Genomic DNA, 17438 nt, shown 5'->3' with positions numbered 1-17438 from the left:
AACACCTCCGTATCTGATAGCCGTACCGGTAAAGCTTTCATGCAGTTTTCGCCTTTTACATGTGCCGATACTGTGCTTCGGTCACAAGGTGGGTGTAGGTTTTATTTCTTGTTTTTGTTTCTTGCATTTGTTTATCGTAGGGTTACGTTATGTTTTTCATTTGGGTTTTTATGCTGTTGACACGTGCTTAATTTCGTGGCGCATGCACATCGAGTGAGAGGCGTTTCTTCGACCAGGCATCAGTTGTTAGTGCTCTCTGGTCTCTTCTGTTCACCCTGTGTTTTGTGTTTTTTGTGCGCCGTTTTTAGGTGGATCGTTACCAACTGGCCCAACTTTATACTTTACTGAATTCCTGACCCCGCATAAAGAAGCATTTCGAATTGATTTTCGTCCAGTGATGAAACCGTGCGTGTGTCATTAAATTGTTTAGACCTCTTGCGGAGCGAAGAGCTGAACTGTTATACTTTTACAGACGACCTTGAATTGCCCGACTGTTCCTCAAGCAGTTTAACTGGATCCATTTGCCCGTTGTTTGCACATACCGAGCAAAAAAAAAGAAGACAGCACGCGGTCACCACGCCGAAGGCCGCAGAGCTCTGTCTGAAGTTCGAGTCTGTTGGCTGAATCGACACAATGTTTTCCTTCATTATATATTCGTTTATACACGTTTTAATGAACCTACAGTTTTTGGTGAATGAAATACGAGCGCGAGAGATAAAGCTCGTTTGGTCTAAGTCCAGGTCCACAATATTGCCCGGCGATAGGACGTTTGAGGAATTCTCATCCTACAGTTTTCCAGCAAAGCAGAAACTGAGGAAAGCTTCAATAGGACATTAACCCATTGGTGCACGCCAAAGGTGCTCAGAATGTCTTCTTCCGGATAAGGACGTTCTGAGCATTCGAGGAAGTCCTGAGCACGTTTAGTGTTGCCTGGGTTATGTATACCTCCAACTGTGCGCTCGATAGTGGGACCAAATTTTGGCACTCGTCTGAAAATATCAAAGGACTGTCACATGACCTGGAAATTTTTTCCAAAATCTCGTTAAGGGTAGTTCGTTTAGACGGTACAATTGAGAGCGCAAAGTTTTTATACGAAAGATTAGAGGGGGCCCGTCGAGCGCTAACTCTGCTGCGTTTGGCATGGATGACCCCTTTAATACTTGCGACGGTTGGGTCTAAATATTATATTTGCAATTCGCTTTTGAGGTGATTGTTGATTTAAATTGAATTGCATTGTTTTGAGCCAAATTCCAAAACTCATTAAGAAATTAAGGCCTCATAACTGACGAGTACATTTCATGAAGGGATATCTCGGGGATAAACCAAAGCTGTAAATGGCTTTGCTGTAGTAAGTAAGCGCCTGAAAATAATCGCTCTTTTTAAGCTCTAAATTCGGCCTCACAAAAAGTTATTTGATCGATCATAGTCCCAGATATATGATTCTCTACGAGACATAAAAACAACTTTATTTCGCAATACGTCTGCTCGAAACAAAAGTGATGCGTAGTGGTCAGTCGATATAAACAAAGGTCACGATGCACTTAAAGTTCCTTGAGGTAAGATTTGTTCCAAAAACAACACTGGCCTTCAGGCGTTTTCACGACGTCCTTGTGGCCCCATCATGCAAGTACGACTCACAAAATCAACTCCAATGTCATCTGGAGCTGGTCTTGATGCACGTAGCCGTCACGTACAAGGTCATACAGATTAAGGGACCCTTCAGTATGATAAAACGGCTCGTTCGATGTCTCTGTGGGCCTTCGTGTGAATGCACATAAAGGGGAGGGTTTAAATTCCAGCTGCCGTTTCGTCAATTCCTTCGGGTGCACCACACTAAGCCTAAAGTTGTGTTTAAATGGCCATCGTACAACGCCGTCCATTTTGCCCTTGTGTAGCTGCAGCCCCAAATAAAGCGACAGAGAATGACCACTTTTCGCAAACGGAACCGCAGGAGACATGCGGTAGCCGCGCAGGTACATTGGCTCGGTTTTATATGGAGCGGATCCGTGCGCTACAGCCCTACCGTAAAGCAATTGAAAGCCTTTGACACAAAAATCACGCTGTGATCTTCCGTGTTCAGTGCGGCAAATCAGCCTGTTCAAGGAGGCCAACGCTTTTTCGATTTCCTTATTTCCACGCTTGATTTCATCGATGGTTGCATCAAACCATGAATAGTAGTCATTCATCTGTCCGGTCGGTCTCTGTAATTCACCTTTGATTTCTCCTTGCAAAAAAGTTTTTGTGCTCAAGAGACTGCCGACTGCCTCACTTCCAGAGATCGAGGATGCTTCCAGCTCCTGCTTAGAAGCGGTGGTTTGGGGGACACTTGCGTTTGATGTGCCTTGGTCTTCTCGGGCTCCCTGAAAATTTTCCTGCTTTATAGTCATACGGACGGCGTTTACGCCTTGAGAGATTTCGGTCGGTCGGTCGGCTCGTGTGTTGCCAATGCTAAGCAACTGCTCCAGAAGTGCCCTGATTTCGCTTGTGTGCTGATCAAGGGCTCTCCCCAAAGCTGTCAAAAGTGACACATCTTGCCCAGTCTGCCCTCCGTGCTCTGGAGGAGGATGACGGGTTGCGAGATTTGAACAGCCCGATCTGAGGTGCGCACACATGTTGTTGCAAAGAACTGAAGCCAAGCACTCTGGGCATCGAGCAGAGTGGTGTCGACAGACACGCTGCAAGTGTTGGGTGATGTTCGAGGCAGCCATTATGGCAGTGCAACCGTTTGCTTCATTCCAGCAGCAGACCTGCATTTAAAGAGCTAAGCATTAGTTATTGAAATTACAAAAGATACAAGTGAGAAGAACAATAAAACATCTAGATAGGACTTCGTTGTCCCCCTGGTGTACGGCTTTGATGATGCAAGATAGAATATAAATAAAAGTGTCTCCGCCACCCTTGCTTGGGGCGGGAGAAAGACGCCGAATTATGAATGACTCAAGTTATATGAATATGACAAAGACGGACACAACAAAAATTAAAAAGAGATCACAATCACATTATTGATTGGACGTAAAGGGGTCAGGAGTTTAATAAGAGAGTGGAATGTTGCCGCATTTCCTCCGTTACAGTGATTGATCGCCTCTAAATTTCGCCGTATTTTTTTTTCATTCTGCCACAAGCACACACAAGGCCACCTCTCTGCAGAGTCGAACGAACAATACTCAGTATGCGAGGGTTTGCGGTGGCAGTCACAGCTCGACCATTTTTCTTTTTGGCGCAATTTTCTTTACTTTCTTGAAAGTCACAACGTATTGGCGGTAGAATTACCTCACCACCCTGCAGAATATTGACGAAACGTTAGTGATGTTCTGTGCTTAGTTTTGAGGTCATGACCCTGTCGACCAATCCAAATTTTCTCGACACGCTGTAGACGATGCCCGGTTCTCCGCTGAACAGGACCCCTTAACGCTTTCGTATTAATATTTGTCCTGAAAATGCAGATCTCAAGTGCGAACGCTTCAGAGACTGCTTTTTTTAGGATGCTGTTGAGGCTGTGTACTTTACATTGGCAACTCAGGCAGCACTTGCAATCGGGCCAATATTTGAAATGTATTGGCATAGGGCGGTCCTACAAAGGACTTGGGACGATTACTTTGACGATTACCTTTACTGCTTGGGAAAATTCCCGATTAGAGAACCATTAATTTGGCATTTTGCGCAACCGTGCACCTACTGCTGCACTGAAAATCGGTTTCAGCCGACTGGGCGCTAAATTCTATACACCTTTAGCATACAGTGTATAGTGTTACTGTTAACGGAGTAACTGGAGCCCGCGCGCAGCCAATAGAGGGTTTTTGTATAGCGTACGCAGACATACGCAAAGGCATAGCGTACGCTATTAAATAGCGTGCTTCGTAGTGCGCATGCGCCAAACGCTATTCCAAATTGAGGTTTAACGTACGTGTGCGTTACGCACGCTGTTACTCGAATTTAGTGCGCGTGCTCTTGCGTACGCTAGGAAAAACAGCCTCGTCAAGATGGCGGCGTCCGTCACCCGCTTCGGCGAGAATTCGTTGTGTTGTGTTAGGTTTAATGGCGCATAAGCGACTAAGGCTACCATGCGCCAAGCTCAAAGTATAAAGAATGGTTTTCTGGAGATTTTTAAAAAGATATAAAAATTGCCGGTGTGCAAAAGCGGAAAGAGTTATTCCGTTGTTCCTCGTTCACCTGGTTTTCTTTATCTTTCCGAGCGCATGCGCCTGGTTCCACTCACGGCCCACGTTCGTTTTGGTCGCCTAGGTTTCTTTCAGTCGGAAGTTAGCGCCTGTGTTGTCCGTATTTCTTTGTCCCTTGTGCAGTTTTTGCGCTTCCCATATACCATGGATCATCGTTACCGACTCGCCCAAGTTTCCACCCTTGTGAAACGAGGAGGAAACAGGAGAGTAGTCAGAAAGAAGATAGGAAAGAAATAGATGGAGAGGAGGACAGTAAAGGCGACTGCCAATCGGATCGGGTCAAGCCCCGGTCGGGTCAAGCCAGAGCTGCCGTCTACAGGAAGCTGGGGCCAAAGTGGTGCGTGGCCTCCACCGAGGGGCCTTGAAGGTCCAAACGCTCGCCATCGGCTCAACTACCAGGATCCCCATTTTCCCAGGAACACGGCGATGCCACGCACGGCGAAGCGCGGGTGCTCAGGTCCGTGGTGATGCACCGTTCACAATCATCCCCCTGCGGGGATCTCCCTGCGGATGCTCGGGAACCCGTGGTGTCGCCACTCAGCAACGCCTGCAAGCTGCAGACGCCCCCCTGCGGGGGGCTCGGCGAGAATTCGCCAATGGGTGCGTTCCAATTCCTACTTAGACGTCTAGCCGTACAGGCGCCATCTTTGGACGCGTTCCATTTCTCACGACGCAGTCCAAGAAAACTGTTTCGCCGAAGTCAACATCAATGCAGGCTAACTTCCTGTATAAAGATGGCGGAGCTGACGTGCGCGGAGCGAGTCGTGCTCTTCGTCAGCGTCGGACTGCTGCCAGAGTATGGATAGGCACCGTCCTTTAAGTGCGAGTCATTCCTTTAAGTTGGTACCCAAACTAGTTGGCTAATTAAACAGTATTCGTGGACGTGCGATTCCTAGCGGTGATTCACGCAGGAGAGAATCGAGTTGTTGAAAGATTTGCTATAGCAGCGGAGGTGGTAGGTCTGCTTACATGGTCTGTTTATGATCTGACGATGAAGGCTCTTAGCGCCTTGATTTTATGAATTAAAACTCGTCGCTGTCGTTGGGCTCTTCGCCGACGTTAAGACGGCTGGCGTAACTGTTTACAAATGTGTTTTTCGGTTGCTATAGCTGCATCAAATGTTTCGTGCACATTATCTCTACAGTCTCAGAACAAACACACCGGCGTGTTGCGAATTGATTTTAGTCGGTGCAGGATTAAAGCTCGCTGCTGTATTCAGGTTTTTGGCCGCCGCTGAGTACTTCGTACGGCAGACAGCAGGCTTAATGGCACGCATGTGTTTATTCTGTTGCAGTATCACCTTTCGCGCATATTAGTTTTGTGTTTACGGTCTTTCGTATTCTTTTTATGTTTACAGGTTCGCCTGGATGAGCACGTTCGAGGAGCATTGTGCTCTTGAGGACAACAACAACAATAGTGCCTATAATAAAAGAATAATGCATATGTCTTTAGCGTCGTCTTCGGACTGCGGACAATACGGTCTGCTACAAGTAGACTGACAGATAGGCGCTGCCACCAGTCTGGTTTGCGAGCAAAATTATTGCAGCAAAAAATATGCGAACTGTTGAAAACGCGTTTTTAATGATTGTGATTGCAAAGTTTCAGAAAATGTGCTGTATAACTGTCCATAACATTTAGTTACATTTTTATGCCGCGACGTGGCACGAGCAGTAGACAAGTTTCAATATGTGGACACGTAGACGGCTTCCTAGACGTCACACTAGACGTCTTTTCTGACGTCTAGAGAATTGGAACGCGCTCAATGGTATTCGATATTTAGGCACAATCATTGCATTCAAATGGCACACGTGATATTCGCTTTTCCTCCCCTCGCCAGCAGCATAACGAATGCGGGATAAACTTGCCCAATTCACGATTCAGTGTAACGATTCCGCCGTACTTAACCATAACAAGACATTGCCGACTGAATTGGCTGAGTTTGGATTTTTACGACGAGATATTCATAGCCTTGCCAAACGCAGTCGCTTCGGCGGTAGGCAGAAGGGTCCGAAAGACCTCGACATATTTTTGAAACAGCGCTCGGTTCAGTTATTTCAAATAAATTAGGCCCTGACTCGACTCAACTGGTGATGAACTGGCGAGCTCCGCGCTACAACCTGGATAACCTTGGCTAAGTGTGAAAAATGTTTCACAAAATATTTTCACACTTTAACACCACATGACGCCACTGCGGCCAGGGCTATCGTTGCGTTCGGTTTTGCATATGATAAACTAAATGTGCTCATGCGATTTCCAGTGTAACCTCCCGCTAAATGCTTGCGTATAACGTGCGTAAGCGCTCATAGGCTATACTAAATGTCTAACATCCGAGCACAAATCGCTTTGACGGCGCCAGATGGCGCCAGGTAACCGACAGCTGAGTGCACGCCTGCAGCATCTGGACAAATTGGCGAATGCTTACCGGCAGTGGGCTGGTTCCCGGTGCTGCGGTAACGGCAACATGGTACACGATATTGTCACGTAGTGGTGACGGCAGTCGAAGCAGCGATGAATACGGACGAAAGGATCTTCTAAAAGAACTGTTTATTGGGCTGACTTGCACCCAAAATGGACTGAATCACTCGGCGGCGGCGAAGCGACAAGCGTGCTCGGCGGTCGTCGAACAGAATGCCCGCCGCTGTCGGCCGTGCTCAATTTAAAGCTGATAGCGAACATTCGAGATAAAGGGCGCAAAGTTACTAGAACATTCCGGAACAACGTAGAATCAGCTTTGCCTGGCTGCGATCAATCGAGATAAATCTAGTCGCGTCTTGCGTTGCAAAGAAAGTGATAAGGTGGTGTCGCGGCAGATTTGAAAAACGAATAAACACTGCAAATATTCGCGGCATTACTCCCCTCTCAAAGAAGCATCGACCCGATGCATTAAAACAAATAATGCGACTAGTAAGGGAAAAAAACGGATCTTGCGAAAATAGAGCATGGAAATGCAGCGGCCTTTAGCGAGCATAATACGGCTTCAGACGGACTACATGGACAACTTCTGGTCGTACGCGGCGTCGCTGGGATGCAGTTATTGCGTCAGGGATGACTTCATAATCCAGTTCACCCAGCCGACGAAGAACCTTGTACGGGCCGAAATAGCGGCGCAAAAGCTTTTCACTCAATCCACGGCGGCGAATGGGCGTCCACACCCAGACTTGGTCTCCTGGCTTGTATTCCGCGTTGCGTCTTCGTAGGTTGTAGCGTCTGGCGTCGGACCGCTGCTGATCTTTGATCCGTAATCGGGCAAGCCTTCGAGCTTCTTCTGCGCGTTGAAGGTAGGCGGCAACGTCGACGTTCTCTTCTTCTGTAACGTTGGGCAGCATGGCGTCTAGCGTGGTCGTGGCATCCCTGCCATGGACGAGCCTAAAAGGCGTCATCTGGGTGGTCTCCTGCACTGCGGTGTTGTAGGCGAAGACGACGTAAGGCAGGATGACATCCCAGGTTTTATGTTCGGCATCGACATACACAGCGAGCATATCGGCGATGGTTTTGTTCAGGCGCTCGGTCAGTCCGTTGGTCTGCGGATGGTATGCAGTTGTCCTCCGGTGGCTGGTTTGGCTGTAGCGCAGGATGGCTTGCGTGAGTTCCGCCGTAAATGCTGTTCCTCTGTCCGTGATGAGCACATCGGGGGCGCCGTGTCGAAGAAGAATGCACTCCACGAAAAATTTGGCCACTTCTGCTGCTGTTCCGTTCGGTAGGGCTTTCGCCTCGGCGTAGCGGGTCAGGTAGTCGGTCGCTATGATGATCCACTTATTTCCAGATGTTGACGTTGGAAAAGGGCCAAGCAAGTCCATGCCAATCTGCTGAAAGGGTCTTGAGGGAGGTTCAATGGGGTTCAGAAATCCTGCTGGTCGTCTGGGAGGAGTCTTTCGTCGCTGACAATCTCGGCATGTTTTCACATAGTGTGCGACATCGGCAGACAGTCGGGGCCAGTAATACTTGTCTTGAATGCGGCGGAGGGTGCGAGTAAACCCGAGATGTCCAGCTGTCGGCTCGTCGTGTGAAGCCTGTAGAACTTCTTCGCGGAGACAAGTAGGTACAACAAGGAGGTAGGCTGTTTTGTTCGCTGTAAAGTTCTTCACAAGGACCTCATTCTGCACACAGAAAGAAGACAGTCCTCGCTTGAATGAAGCGGGGAGTGAAGAAACCTTGCCTTCCAGGTACTCGATGAGGCCTTTTAGGTTGGGGTCCGAGCGTTGCTGCTGAGCAAAAGAGCTTGCGCTGATGGGTCCTAGGAAGGCGCCCTCATCGTCGTCCAGCGGCGGTGCATCTACAGGGGCTCGTGAGAGGCAATCGGCGTCAGTGTGCTTGCGTCCGGACTTGTAAACGACGGTGACGTCAAACTCCTGGAGACGCAGACTCCATCGAGCGAGTCGGCCAGAGGGATCCTTCAAATTGGCAAGCCAGCAGAGCGCGTGGTGGTCGCTGACTACCTTGAACGGCCGTCCGTAGAGGTAGGGGCGGAATTTCGACGTAGCCCAGATGATGGCAAGGCACTCCTTCTCAGTGGTCGAATAGTTAGCCTCGGCCTTGGAAAGGGAACGGCTAGCGTATGCGATGACCTTCTCCAGCCCGTCACTTTTTTGAACGAGAACGGCGCCTAGTCCCACGCTGCTTGCGTCGGTATGAACTTCAGTATCGGCGTTTTCATCAAAATGGGCAAGGATCGGTGGGGACTGTAAACGACGCTGAAGTTCCTTGAAGGCTTCTGCTTGCGGCGCTTCCCATTTAAAGGGCACGTCTGCCTTCGTCAGTTGGGTCAGGGGCTCGGCGATGCGCGAAAAGTTTTTCACAAAACGTCGGTAATATGCGCATAGTCCGAGAAATCTGCGCACTGCTTTCTTATCGGCCGGCGGTTGAAACTGTTCAATAGCGGCTGTTTTCTGCGGGTCTGGGCGTACTCCTTCCTTGCTAACTATGTGGCCCAGAAACAGCAGCTCTTCGTAGGCAAAGTGGCATTTCTCTGCTTTCAAGGTTAGGCCAGACGACTTGATTGCGTCTAGTACTGTTCGAAGTCTTTTGAGGTGCTCTTCAAAGTTCGAGGCGAAGACAACGACGTCATCTAAATATACCAGACAAATCTGCCACTTCAGGCCTGCCAGCACTGTATCCATTACTCGCTGAAACGTCGCTGGTGCGGAACAGAGACCAAATGGCATCACCTTGAACTCAAACAGCCCATCCGGAGTTATGAATGCTGTCTTCTCGCGATCTCTTTCGTCGACCTCAATTTGCCAGTAGCCGCTCTTGAGGTCCATCGATGAGAAATATTTGGCGTTGCAGAGGCGGTCCAGTGTGTCGTCGATGCGGGGGAGGGGGTAGACGTCCTTCTTTGTTATGTTGTTCAAGCGGCGGTAATCCACGCAGAATCGAAGTGCGCCGTCTTTCTTTCTCACTAGAACAACCGGTGCCGCCCATGGGCTGTTTGAAGGCTGGATGACGTCGTCGCGAAGCATTTCTTCGACTTGGTCCCGGATGGCTTGTCGTTCTCGCGGAGACACACGGTAGGGGCTTTGACGGAGAGGTCGGACGTGTTGATCCGTTATAATGCGATGCTTGGCAATTGGCGTCTGTCGCACCTTCGGCGATGTCGAAAAGCACTCACTGTAGTTTTGAAGCAGATTGCGGATCTGGTCTTGTCTGTTCCGGTGCAGGGCTGGGTTGATGTCGAAAGTGGGCGAGTTCTCTTGGTCAGGCGGATCTTCTGCGGAGGGGTCGGAGAGGGCGAAGGAATCTCGTACGTCAGATATTTCGTCGTAGAAAGCAATCGTCGTTCCTCTGTTAATATGCCGGTATTCTTCGCTGAAGTTAGTCAGCAGTACTTCGGCCTGGCCATTGCGGAAATGTGCGATGCCTCTTGCGATGCTGATTCCTCGGTCTAGTAGCAACTGCATGTTCCCCTCGATGATGGCTTCAGTGTTTATGGCTTTCGTGGCGCCTACGGTCACGATAACGCTTGAACGGGGTGGGACGCTCACTTCTTCAAGGACACTTAGGGCAACGTGATTTTCCCGAGTTTTCATCGAAGCGATGGCTTCGTCCGTCGAAAGCGTGATCAGCTTGGATCGCAGGTCGATGATCGCCTGATGCTCATTAAGGAAATCCATACCCAAGATCACTTCGCGGGAGCATTGCGGTAGCACAACAAAGGTCGCAGGATAGGTATGTCCTTTGACAGTCACTCGCGCTGTGCATTGTCCTGATGGCGTAATGAGGTGGCCCCCAGCGGTGCGAATTTGTGGGCCGTCCCAAGCCGTTGTGACTTTTCTGAGCTGCGCAGCGAATGTTCCATTCATCACCGAGTAATCGGCTCCTGTGTCGACTAGAGCGGTGACTTTCCGGCCGTCGATAGTCACTTCTAGGTCGGAGGTCCTGGCTCTTGCATTGCATGTCGCTCTCGGCGTCGGGTCACGGCTTCGTCGCGTATGCGAGTCACGGGTTGGGCGTGTGGTCGAAGCTCCTCTGGGTGGCGGCGTCGATTTCAATGTAGCTTGCGTCGTGGTCGAGGTTCTCATTGTGTGCGGCGTCGGTGCAGCGAGCGTCGGTTCTTCATGCGGCGTCGCGGGTGCATCGTCTTCATGGGACGTGGTCGGTGGAGGATCTTCGGCGTTTAGCTCGTGAGCAACCTCACCTCCAGAGGTTGCTGCCTTTAGTTTCCCCTACGGGGGCTGGGAGACTTTCCTCGTACCGCGGCTGCGTAGCTGCGGCGTGGCGATGCAAAGCGCGAGGTTGACGGCGATGGTGAGCGCGAAAAGCGGTTCGGCGTGTACTCTTCTCGACGCAGGTACTCGTCGATTTCGTGCGGACGTTGTCCGAAACGTGGTCGTGGGGCGTTAACGGCAAATCCTCGAAGACCGATACGTCGGTACGGGCAGTGACGAAGAATATGGCCGGCCTCACCGCAATGGAAGCACAACGGCCGGTTGTCGGAAGTCCTCCAGGCGTCGCATTTCCTGGGGCTTGAGGGTCGGTCATAGGCTGGGCGGGCGGGGGCTGGGAGGCGGCGTTGTGGACCAAGTGGCTCATTTCGGGGAGGACGTGGGGGTTGTCGTTGGGGCTGAGCAGTCCTTACTGCAGCGGCGTAGGTCATGGCCTGGGGTTCTGTGGCCGTCGGGGTGCCAAGTGCCTGTTGCACTTCTTCCCGTACCACGTCCATCAGAGTCGATGCTTGTGGCTGTGGGGAGGATGGCAGTAATCGGCGTAGCTCCTCTCGGACGATTTCGCGGATAACGTCCCGCAAGCTGTCGCTGATGGTGGCCGGCGTGTCCGAACGGATTGCATAGGCAGAGGAAGGGCGGTTGTACTGCCGAGCTCGGACGTCGAGGGTCTTCTCAATCGTGCAGGCTTCCTGCATGAATTCCTCGACCGTTTTTGGCGGCTGACGGACGAGGCTGCCAAAGAGTTGTTCTTTTACGCCGCGCATAAAGAACTGAACTTTCTTTTCCTCGGTCATCCCGGGATCGGCGCGGCGAAATAGGCGCTTCATCTCCTCGACGTAGCTGCGGACGGGCTCATTCGGAAGCTGTATCCTGGACTCGAGCAGTCGTTCGGCTCTTTCTTTCCTCACGACACTGGTAAATACCTTCAATAGTTCTCTCTTGAATAGCTCCCATGTCGTAAGGGACGACTCGTAGTTTTCGTACCACGTGCGTGCGGAGCCATTCAATGAGAAAAAAACGTGTCCAATCTTTGCCGCATCATCCCACTTGTTGAATGACGCCACGCGCTCAAATTGATCCAACCATTCTTCAGGGTCTTCGCCTAGGGATCCATTGAAAGTTGGCGGCACCCGCGGCTGCTGCAGTATAATCGGTGTCGACATCTTCGGCGAGATTGCGGTGCTCGTAGCCGCGTCTTTTCGCTGTCTTGTGCGGTCCGGCAGTTTCCCGAACTCAGGCTCCTCTCCCTGGAGACGTCGGCTGGCTCGCTGAGCTGCTGGCTCGTCCTCGGGTGCGAAGCGCTCAGGGCTGGCTTCACGACTTGAAGTGTGTGTGTGTTGGGTTTTATGGCACATAGGCAGCTAAGGCCATCATGCGCCAAACTCAAGGTGTAGAATTGGCTTTCTGTAGAATGTTTAAGAATATCAAAAAATGCCGATGGCGTAGATGACCTAAAAACATTGTGCTGCCTAGTAAAAGAAGAGAAGAAATTTGGAAATCGCTAATGGTAAAAGCCTTAAAGAAGGTCAGGCAGCCTTAGCGGCTATCCTTGGCTAGGCAAGGATCCTGAGGCTCCCAACCAATCAAATAAAAAGCCTGAGCCTACTTCTCAGGACTGAGAAAGTGGCTGAGGTGTATCATGTAATAAAGGGAACCAGTGGTTCAAAAGTTACAGTTTTTCGAGGACGCCCGCTGCTTTTAAAAAGCTAAAAACGGAGGGTATGTTAACAATGGCATTATCAGCTAAGAGCAATGTTGGGTGAAAAGGAATGTATTCATGATAAAATTGAGTGAAGTACTTTTTTCTTAGTTTTTCTAGTTTCACACATGAGAATAGAATGTGGTTAACAGTAAGTTCTTCTCCGCATTCCTCGCAACCAGGTTTATCTTGTTTTGTTAGCAGGAAGTTGTGCGTGAGGTGTGTGTGGCCTATTCGCAGACGGCATAAAACCACTTCTTTAAAACGTTCCTGGTGCACACATGACTTAAATTCACCCAAAACTGGTTTTACAAAGTGCAGTTTATTATTCACTTCGCTGTTCCAACGCGACTGCCATTTTTGTCTTAATTTCTGTTGAACTAATTTCATGCAGTCATTAAAGGGTATATCTACTTTTTTTATTTCCTTGCCCCGAGCTTGAGCGGCACACAAATCTGCTCTCTCATTTCCTTTTATTCCGACGTGGCTCGGGACCCAGCAGAGTTTAATGTTTTGTCCTCGAGCTGTTGCTGTTACAATGTTGTGTATGATGTCCCCAAGTATGGGAGTGGTTGCGTTTCTAGAGTGGAGGGCTGTAAGTACACTTAAAGAGTCTGTGTAAATAATAGTGTTTTTGAGGTTCTCATTTAATATTTTTTTTTGTTGCCACACATACTGCGTAACATTCTGCGCTGAAGATGGATGCGCACTGTGGAAGTCGCATTGCTGTCTCCGAATTTCCTCGCACCACTGCGCTTCCTACGTAAACATTCGTTTTTGAACTGTCAGTGTAAAAGTCCGTAAAACTACTGTATTTTTCTTCGAGTGCAAGGAATTCCTGTACTATATGTTGTTTTGGAGTTTGTTTTTTTTGGAACTGCGTAAGGGTAAAATCACAGATTGCCGGAAAATTGTGCCATGGAGGCAGTGGAGCTCGTCTTCGAGCAATGGCAGGTAATGTGTCCAGTACTCCGAGGTTTTGACACATCTCTTCAAAACGCAGGAGGAGTGGCCTGATAGCTTGTGGTTTGTTGTTAAAAAGTGTTCTTGATGGGCACTTTGTGACTATGGGGTAACATAGGTGTTTGGGAAGCGAACGGATTTTTAAAACGTACGAGCACGTGAGCATGGTTCTTCGGTCCTCGAGTGACGGTTCGTTGGTTTCTACATAAAGACTGTTAATGGGTGATGTCCTGTAAGCACCAGTGGAGAGACGCAAACCCAAGTTATGCACTGTATCTAGTCGTTTAAGGTATGATGGTCTCGCTGACCCATACACTATACATCCATAATCAAGGGTAGAGCGTACTACAGAGCGGTAAATTTTTAGAAGGCATGTCCTGTCGGCACCCCAATGTTTTCGTGACAGTACTTTGAGTATGTTGAGGGATCGGGAGGCTTTCTTTTTCAGTGCATTTATATGAGGCAGGAAAGTGAGCTTTTTGTCAAAGGTTACGCCTAGGAATTTGTGCTCATTTTTCACCGGTAGCTGTGTTTTGTTCAGGTGTATAAATGAGTCAGCCTGTAAGCCTCGCTTAATAGAGAAAAAAATGGCCACGGTTTTCTGTGTGGAAAACCGGAAACCGTTCTCGTCTGCCCAGGTCACCAGTTTATCCATTGTCAGCTGTATTTGTCTCTCGCATGTTACCAGGTTTGAGGATGTGCAGGCTATTTTCAGATCGTCAACATAGACGGAATACATAATGGCCTTCGGTATTACTTTGGCTATGGAATTTACTTTAATAACAAACAATGTCGTGCTCAAAATACACCCCTGAGGAACCCCGTTCTCTTGAACGAAGCCCCTGGACACGGTTGATCCTAGGCGCACTTGAAATGAGCGGTCGGAAAGGAAGTCCTTCAGGCAGTTCAACATCCTGCCACGGATGCCAAGATCTGCTAAGTCACGAAGGATGCCGAACCTCCAGGTGGTGTCGTATGCTTTCTCGAGGTCAAAAAAGACGGCAAGACAGTGCTGTCTGTGTATAAAAGCCTCTCGGACAGTATTTTCCAGGCGAGTTAAGTGGTCTGTTGTTGAGCATGCTTTCTTAAAACCGCACTGATGGATGTCAATAAGCTCAAGAGATTCAATCAGAAAAGTTAGTCTTTTATTCAGCACACTTTCGAATGATTTGGCAAGGCAGCTGGTAAGGGCTATCGGTCTGTAACTAGTAGGGGATGTTGGTTGTTTTCCAGATTTCAGGAATGGTACAATAACTGCTTTCTTCCAGGCTTTCGGCAATCTTCCGAGCACCCACACTTGGTTAAAAAACTTCAAGAGCGCCTCCACAGATGGCTGGGAAAGATGTGCTAGCATTTCGTAATGTATATTGTCAGGGCCAGGTGCTGTCTTTTTTCCGGCCAAGAGAACTTCGTTTATTTCTTGGAGTGTTATTAAACCATTGTACGGTTCTTTTGTGTAGCCCGTTGTTGGAAGTCTATGTTTCTCCACTGCATGTTTATGCTTTAAAAATGTTTCTGTGTAGTGTGAAGAACTAGAAATGTTTGAGAAATGTTCTCCCAAGATGTTTGCCTGTTCCTCTATATTTGTCTGTGTACCTGGAGCTGTTAAGAAAGGAATTGTGTAAGGAGAAAAGCTTCTGTTAAACTTGTGGACTTGTTCCCACATTTTTTTGGACGTAACTGAACTATTTATGCATGATACGTAGCTTCTCCATGATGTTCTTTCGGCATTTCGGCGGATGTACCGAGCTTTTGCTCTCGTCTTTTTAAAGTTGATGAGGTTATCTTGAGTTGGGTATCTTCGAAAAACTCCCCAAGCCTTATTTTGCTTCTTTTTTGCTTCCCGGCATTCCTGCGTGTACCATACCTTGTTGTTTTGTCGTACTATTCCTGACGATTGCGGAATAGCTTGGCACGCAGCATCAATAATGCAGCTTGTAAAAATTTCATTCAGTTCGTCAACGTTAAGACTGTTTGTAAATAATTTCTCCAGGCTAGCCTTTTCTCTAAATAGTTGCCAGTCGGCCAGGTGTAGTTTCCAACGGCGTGGTTTACTAGGGATGACTGATGGTGGCGATGAAAAGTTAATCACTACCGGAAGATCGCTTCCGTACGGGTTATCGAGAACATCCCACTTAAAATCGGTAAAAACGGAAGAAGAGCTAAAAGATAAATCTATGCAACTCATTTTTCCTGAGGCTGGAGAGCAATATGTGGGTTTGCCTGTATTGAGTAGGCAAACATTATTGCACAGAATAAAATCTTCTAATATACGGCCCCTAGTGTCTGTCTGTTCACTCCCCCAGAAAGGGGAGTGTGCATTAAAATCCCCAACGACCAGATATGGCTCTGGTAGCTGATTAAAAAGTGATTCTATGTCATGAAGTGTTACTGTGAGGTGTGGCTGAAGGTATACTGAACATATGGTAATTGTTTTAAAGCTAATGACGGTGACTGCAATGGCTTCATAATTCGTCTGCAGCTGCATTTCACGTGTTGCAACACCGCTCTTAACAACGACAGCAACACCTCCAGAGAGCCTATCTGCCTGCTCACGGTCACGGCGAAAGACTTTGTAATTCTTAAAAATATTTTTTTGTAAAGGTCCCAAATTGGTCTCCTGAAGGCACAGTGCTACAGGAGACATAGAGCGTAGGAGATCTGTTGCATCGCTGTAGTTATTTAAAATTCCACGGCAGTTCCAGTGGATAAGGAACGCCATGATTATTTTAAGGAGGAGTGTTTTGAGACCTCAAGTCCCTCCTTGTTGAGGGCCTGTTATCGTGGTTTTTTCTTTTTTCCGGTCAAGAGAGCCCCGTCGCCGTTGCGACCGAGGCGAGCTTTGACTTGTATCCATCGCCTCCATGGAGGCGCTGGAGTTCCGCGGGGAACCCGCGGGCAGGGGGGTGGTAGACTTCTCCCGAACGGGGGAAGCCTTGCGGGCTGCCGACTTGGAGGACGGCCGGCCCGTTGTTGGGGGTGGCATAGCAGCTCTCGCTGCATCTGCCAGGGGCGCGGATGGCCCTGCCTCAGCCTCACTAGGTGTGAACTGGGCAGGTGCCTGAGACCGGTGTGATGCGCCGCGCCCGCGCACCACATCGGCGAAGTTTGTGTGCGGTGTTAAGGAGAAAGTGCCTTGCGACATTGCATAACGCTTTCTTGCCTCTTTAAAAGTGATATTATCTTTTGTCTTTATTGTAATGATTTCCTTTTCTTTTTTCCAGGCAGGACAAGACCTTGAGTAAGCAGCGTGCTCGCCTTCGCAGTTTGCACAGCGTGGCGCGGCGCCGCAGCCGTCTGATTGGTGGTCATTGGAGGCACATTTAGCACAGGTGTTGCGGCCGCGGCAGCTCTGGGAGCCGTGACCGAACTTCTGGCATTTGAAACAGCGTCTAGGGTTGGGGATATAAGGGCGAACGGAGATTTTTGCATAGCCTACCTCGATTGACTCGGGTAGGGTGCATGAGGCAAACGTCAGGACCAGGTGTTTTGTCGGAATCTCTTTGTTGTCTTTGCGGATTGTAATTCTGTGGACGTTGGTAACATTCTGAGGGTTCAGTCCTTCAAGCATCTCTTCCTCTGTTAGGTGCAGGAAATCATTATCTGAGATGACACCACGTACTGTGTTCAATGATCTGTGCGGTGTAACAGAGACAGGAATATCGCCAAAAGTTTCAATGTTTGCAAGCTTTGAAATCTGAGTTATGTCGAGCAGTTCGAGGAGGAGGTCACCACAAGCCAACTTTGTGACTTTGTACTGAGGGCCCAGGGATTCTGTAAGAACTCTTGAAACAAGGAACGGGGATATTTGTCTGGCTGGCTTTTCTGTTTCTTTACTGTGGACGATGTGGTACTTCGGAAAAGTTGTCTTCTTTTTGCTGAAAAACTGTGTTGTGACATCGGTCCGTCCTCTTTTCAGAGGGCGATCACTATTAA

General features: G+C 48.9%; 1 protein-coding gene across 1 annotated transcript; it reads right to left on the bottom strand.

Moving 5' to 3' along the window:
• Window positions 1–1489: 1489 nt before the first annotated feature.
• LOC144105256 (uncharacterized) lies at window positions 1490–2744 on the bottom strand. The gene has a single exon (XM_077638398.1). It carries the CDS (start codon window positions 2706–2708, stop codon window positions 1635–1637), a length of 1074 nt encoding a protein of 357 aa, XP_077494524.1. The 5' UTR covers window positions 2709–2744; the 3' UTR covers window positions 1490–1634.
• Window positions 2745–17438: the final 14694 nt, after the last annotated feature.

The sequence above is a fragment of the Amblyomma americanum genome, chromosome 9 (genome assembly GCF_052857255.1).
Source record: "Amblyomma americanum isolate KBUSLIRL-KWMA chromosome 9, ASM5285725v1, whole genome shotgun sequence".
NCBI lineage: Eukaryota > Metazoa > Arthropoda > Arachnida > Ixodida > Ixodidae > Amblyomma > Amblyomma americanum.
The sequence above is the reverse complement of the archived record's forward strand: the minus strand, read 5'-3'. Positions and strand labels throughout refer to the sequence as shown.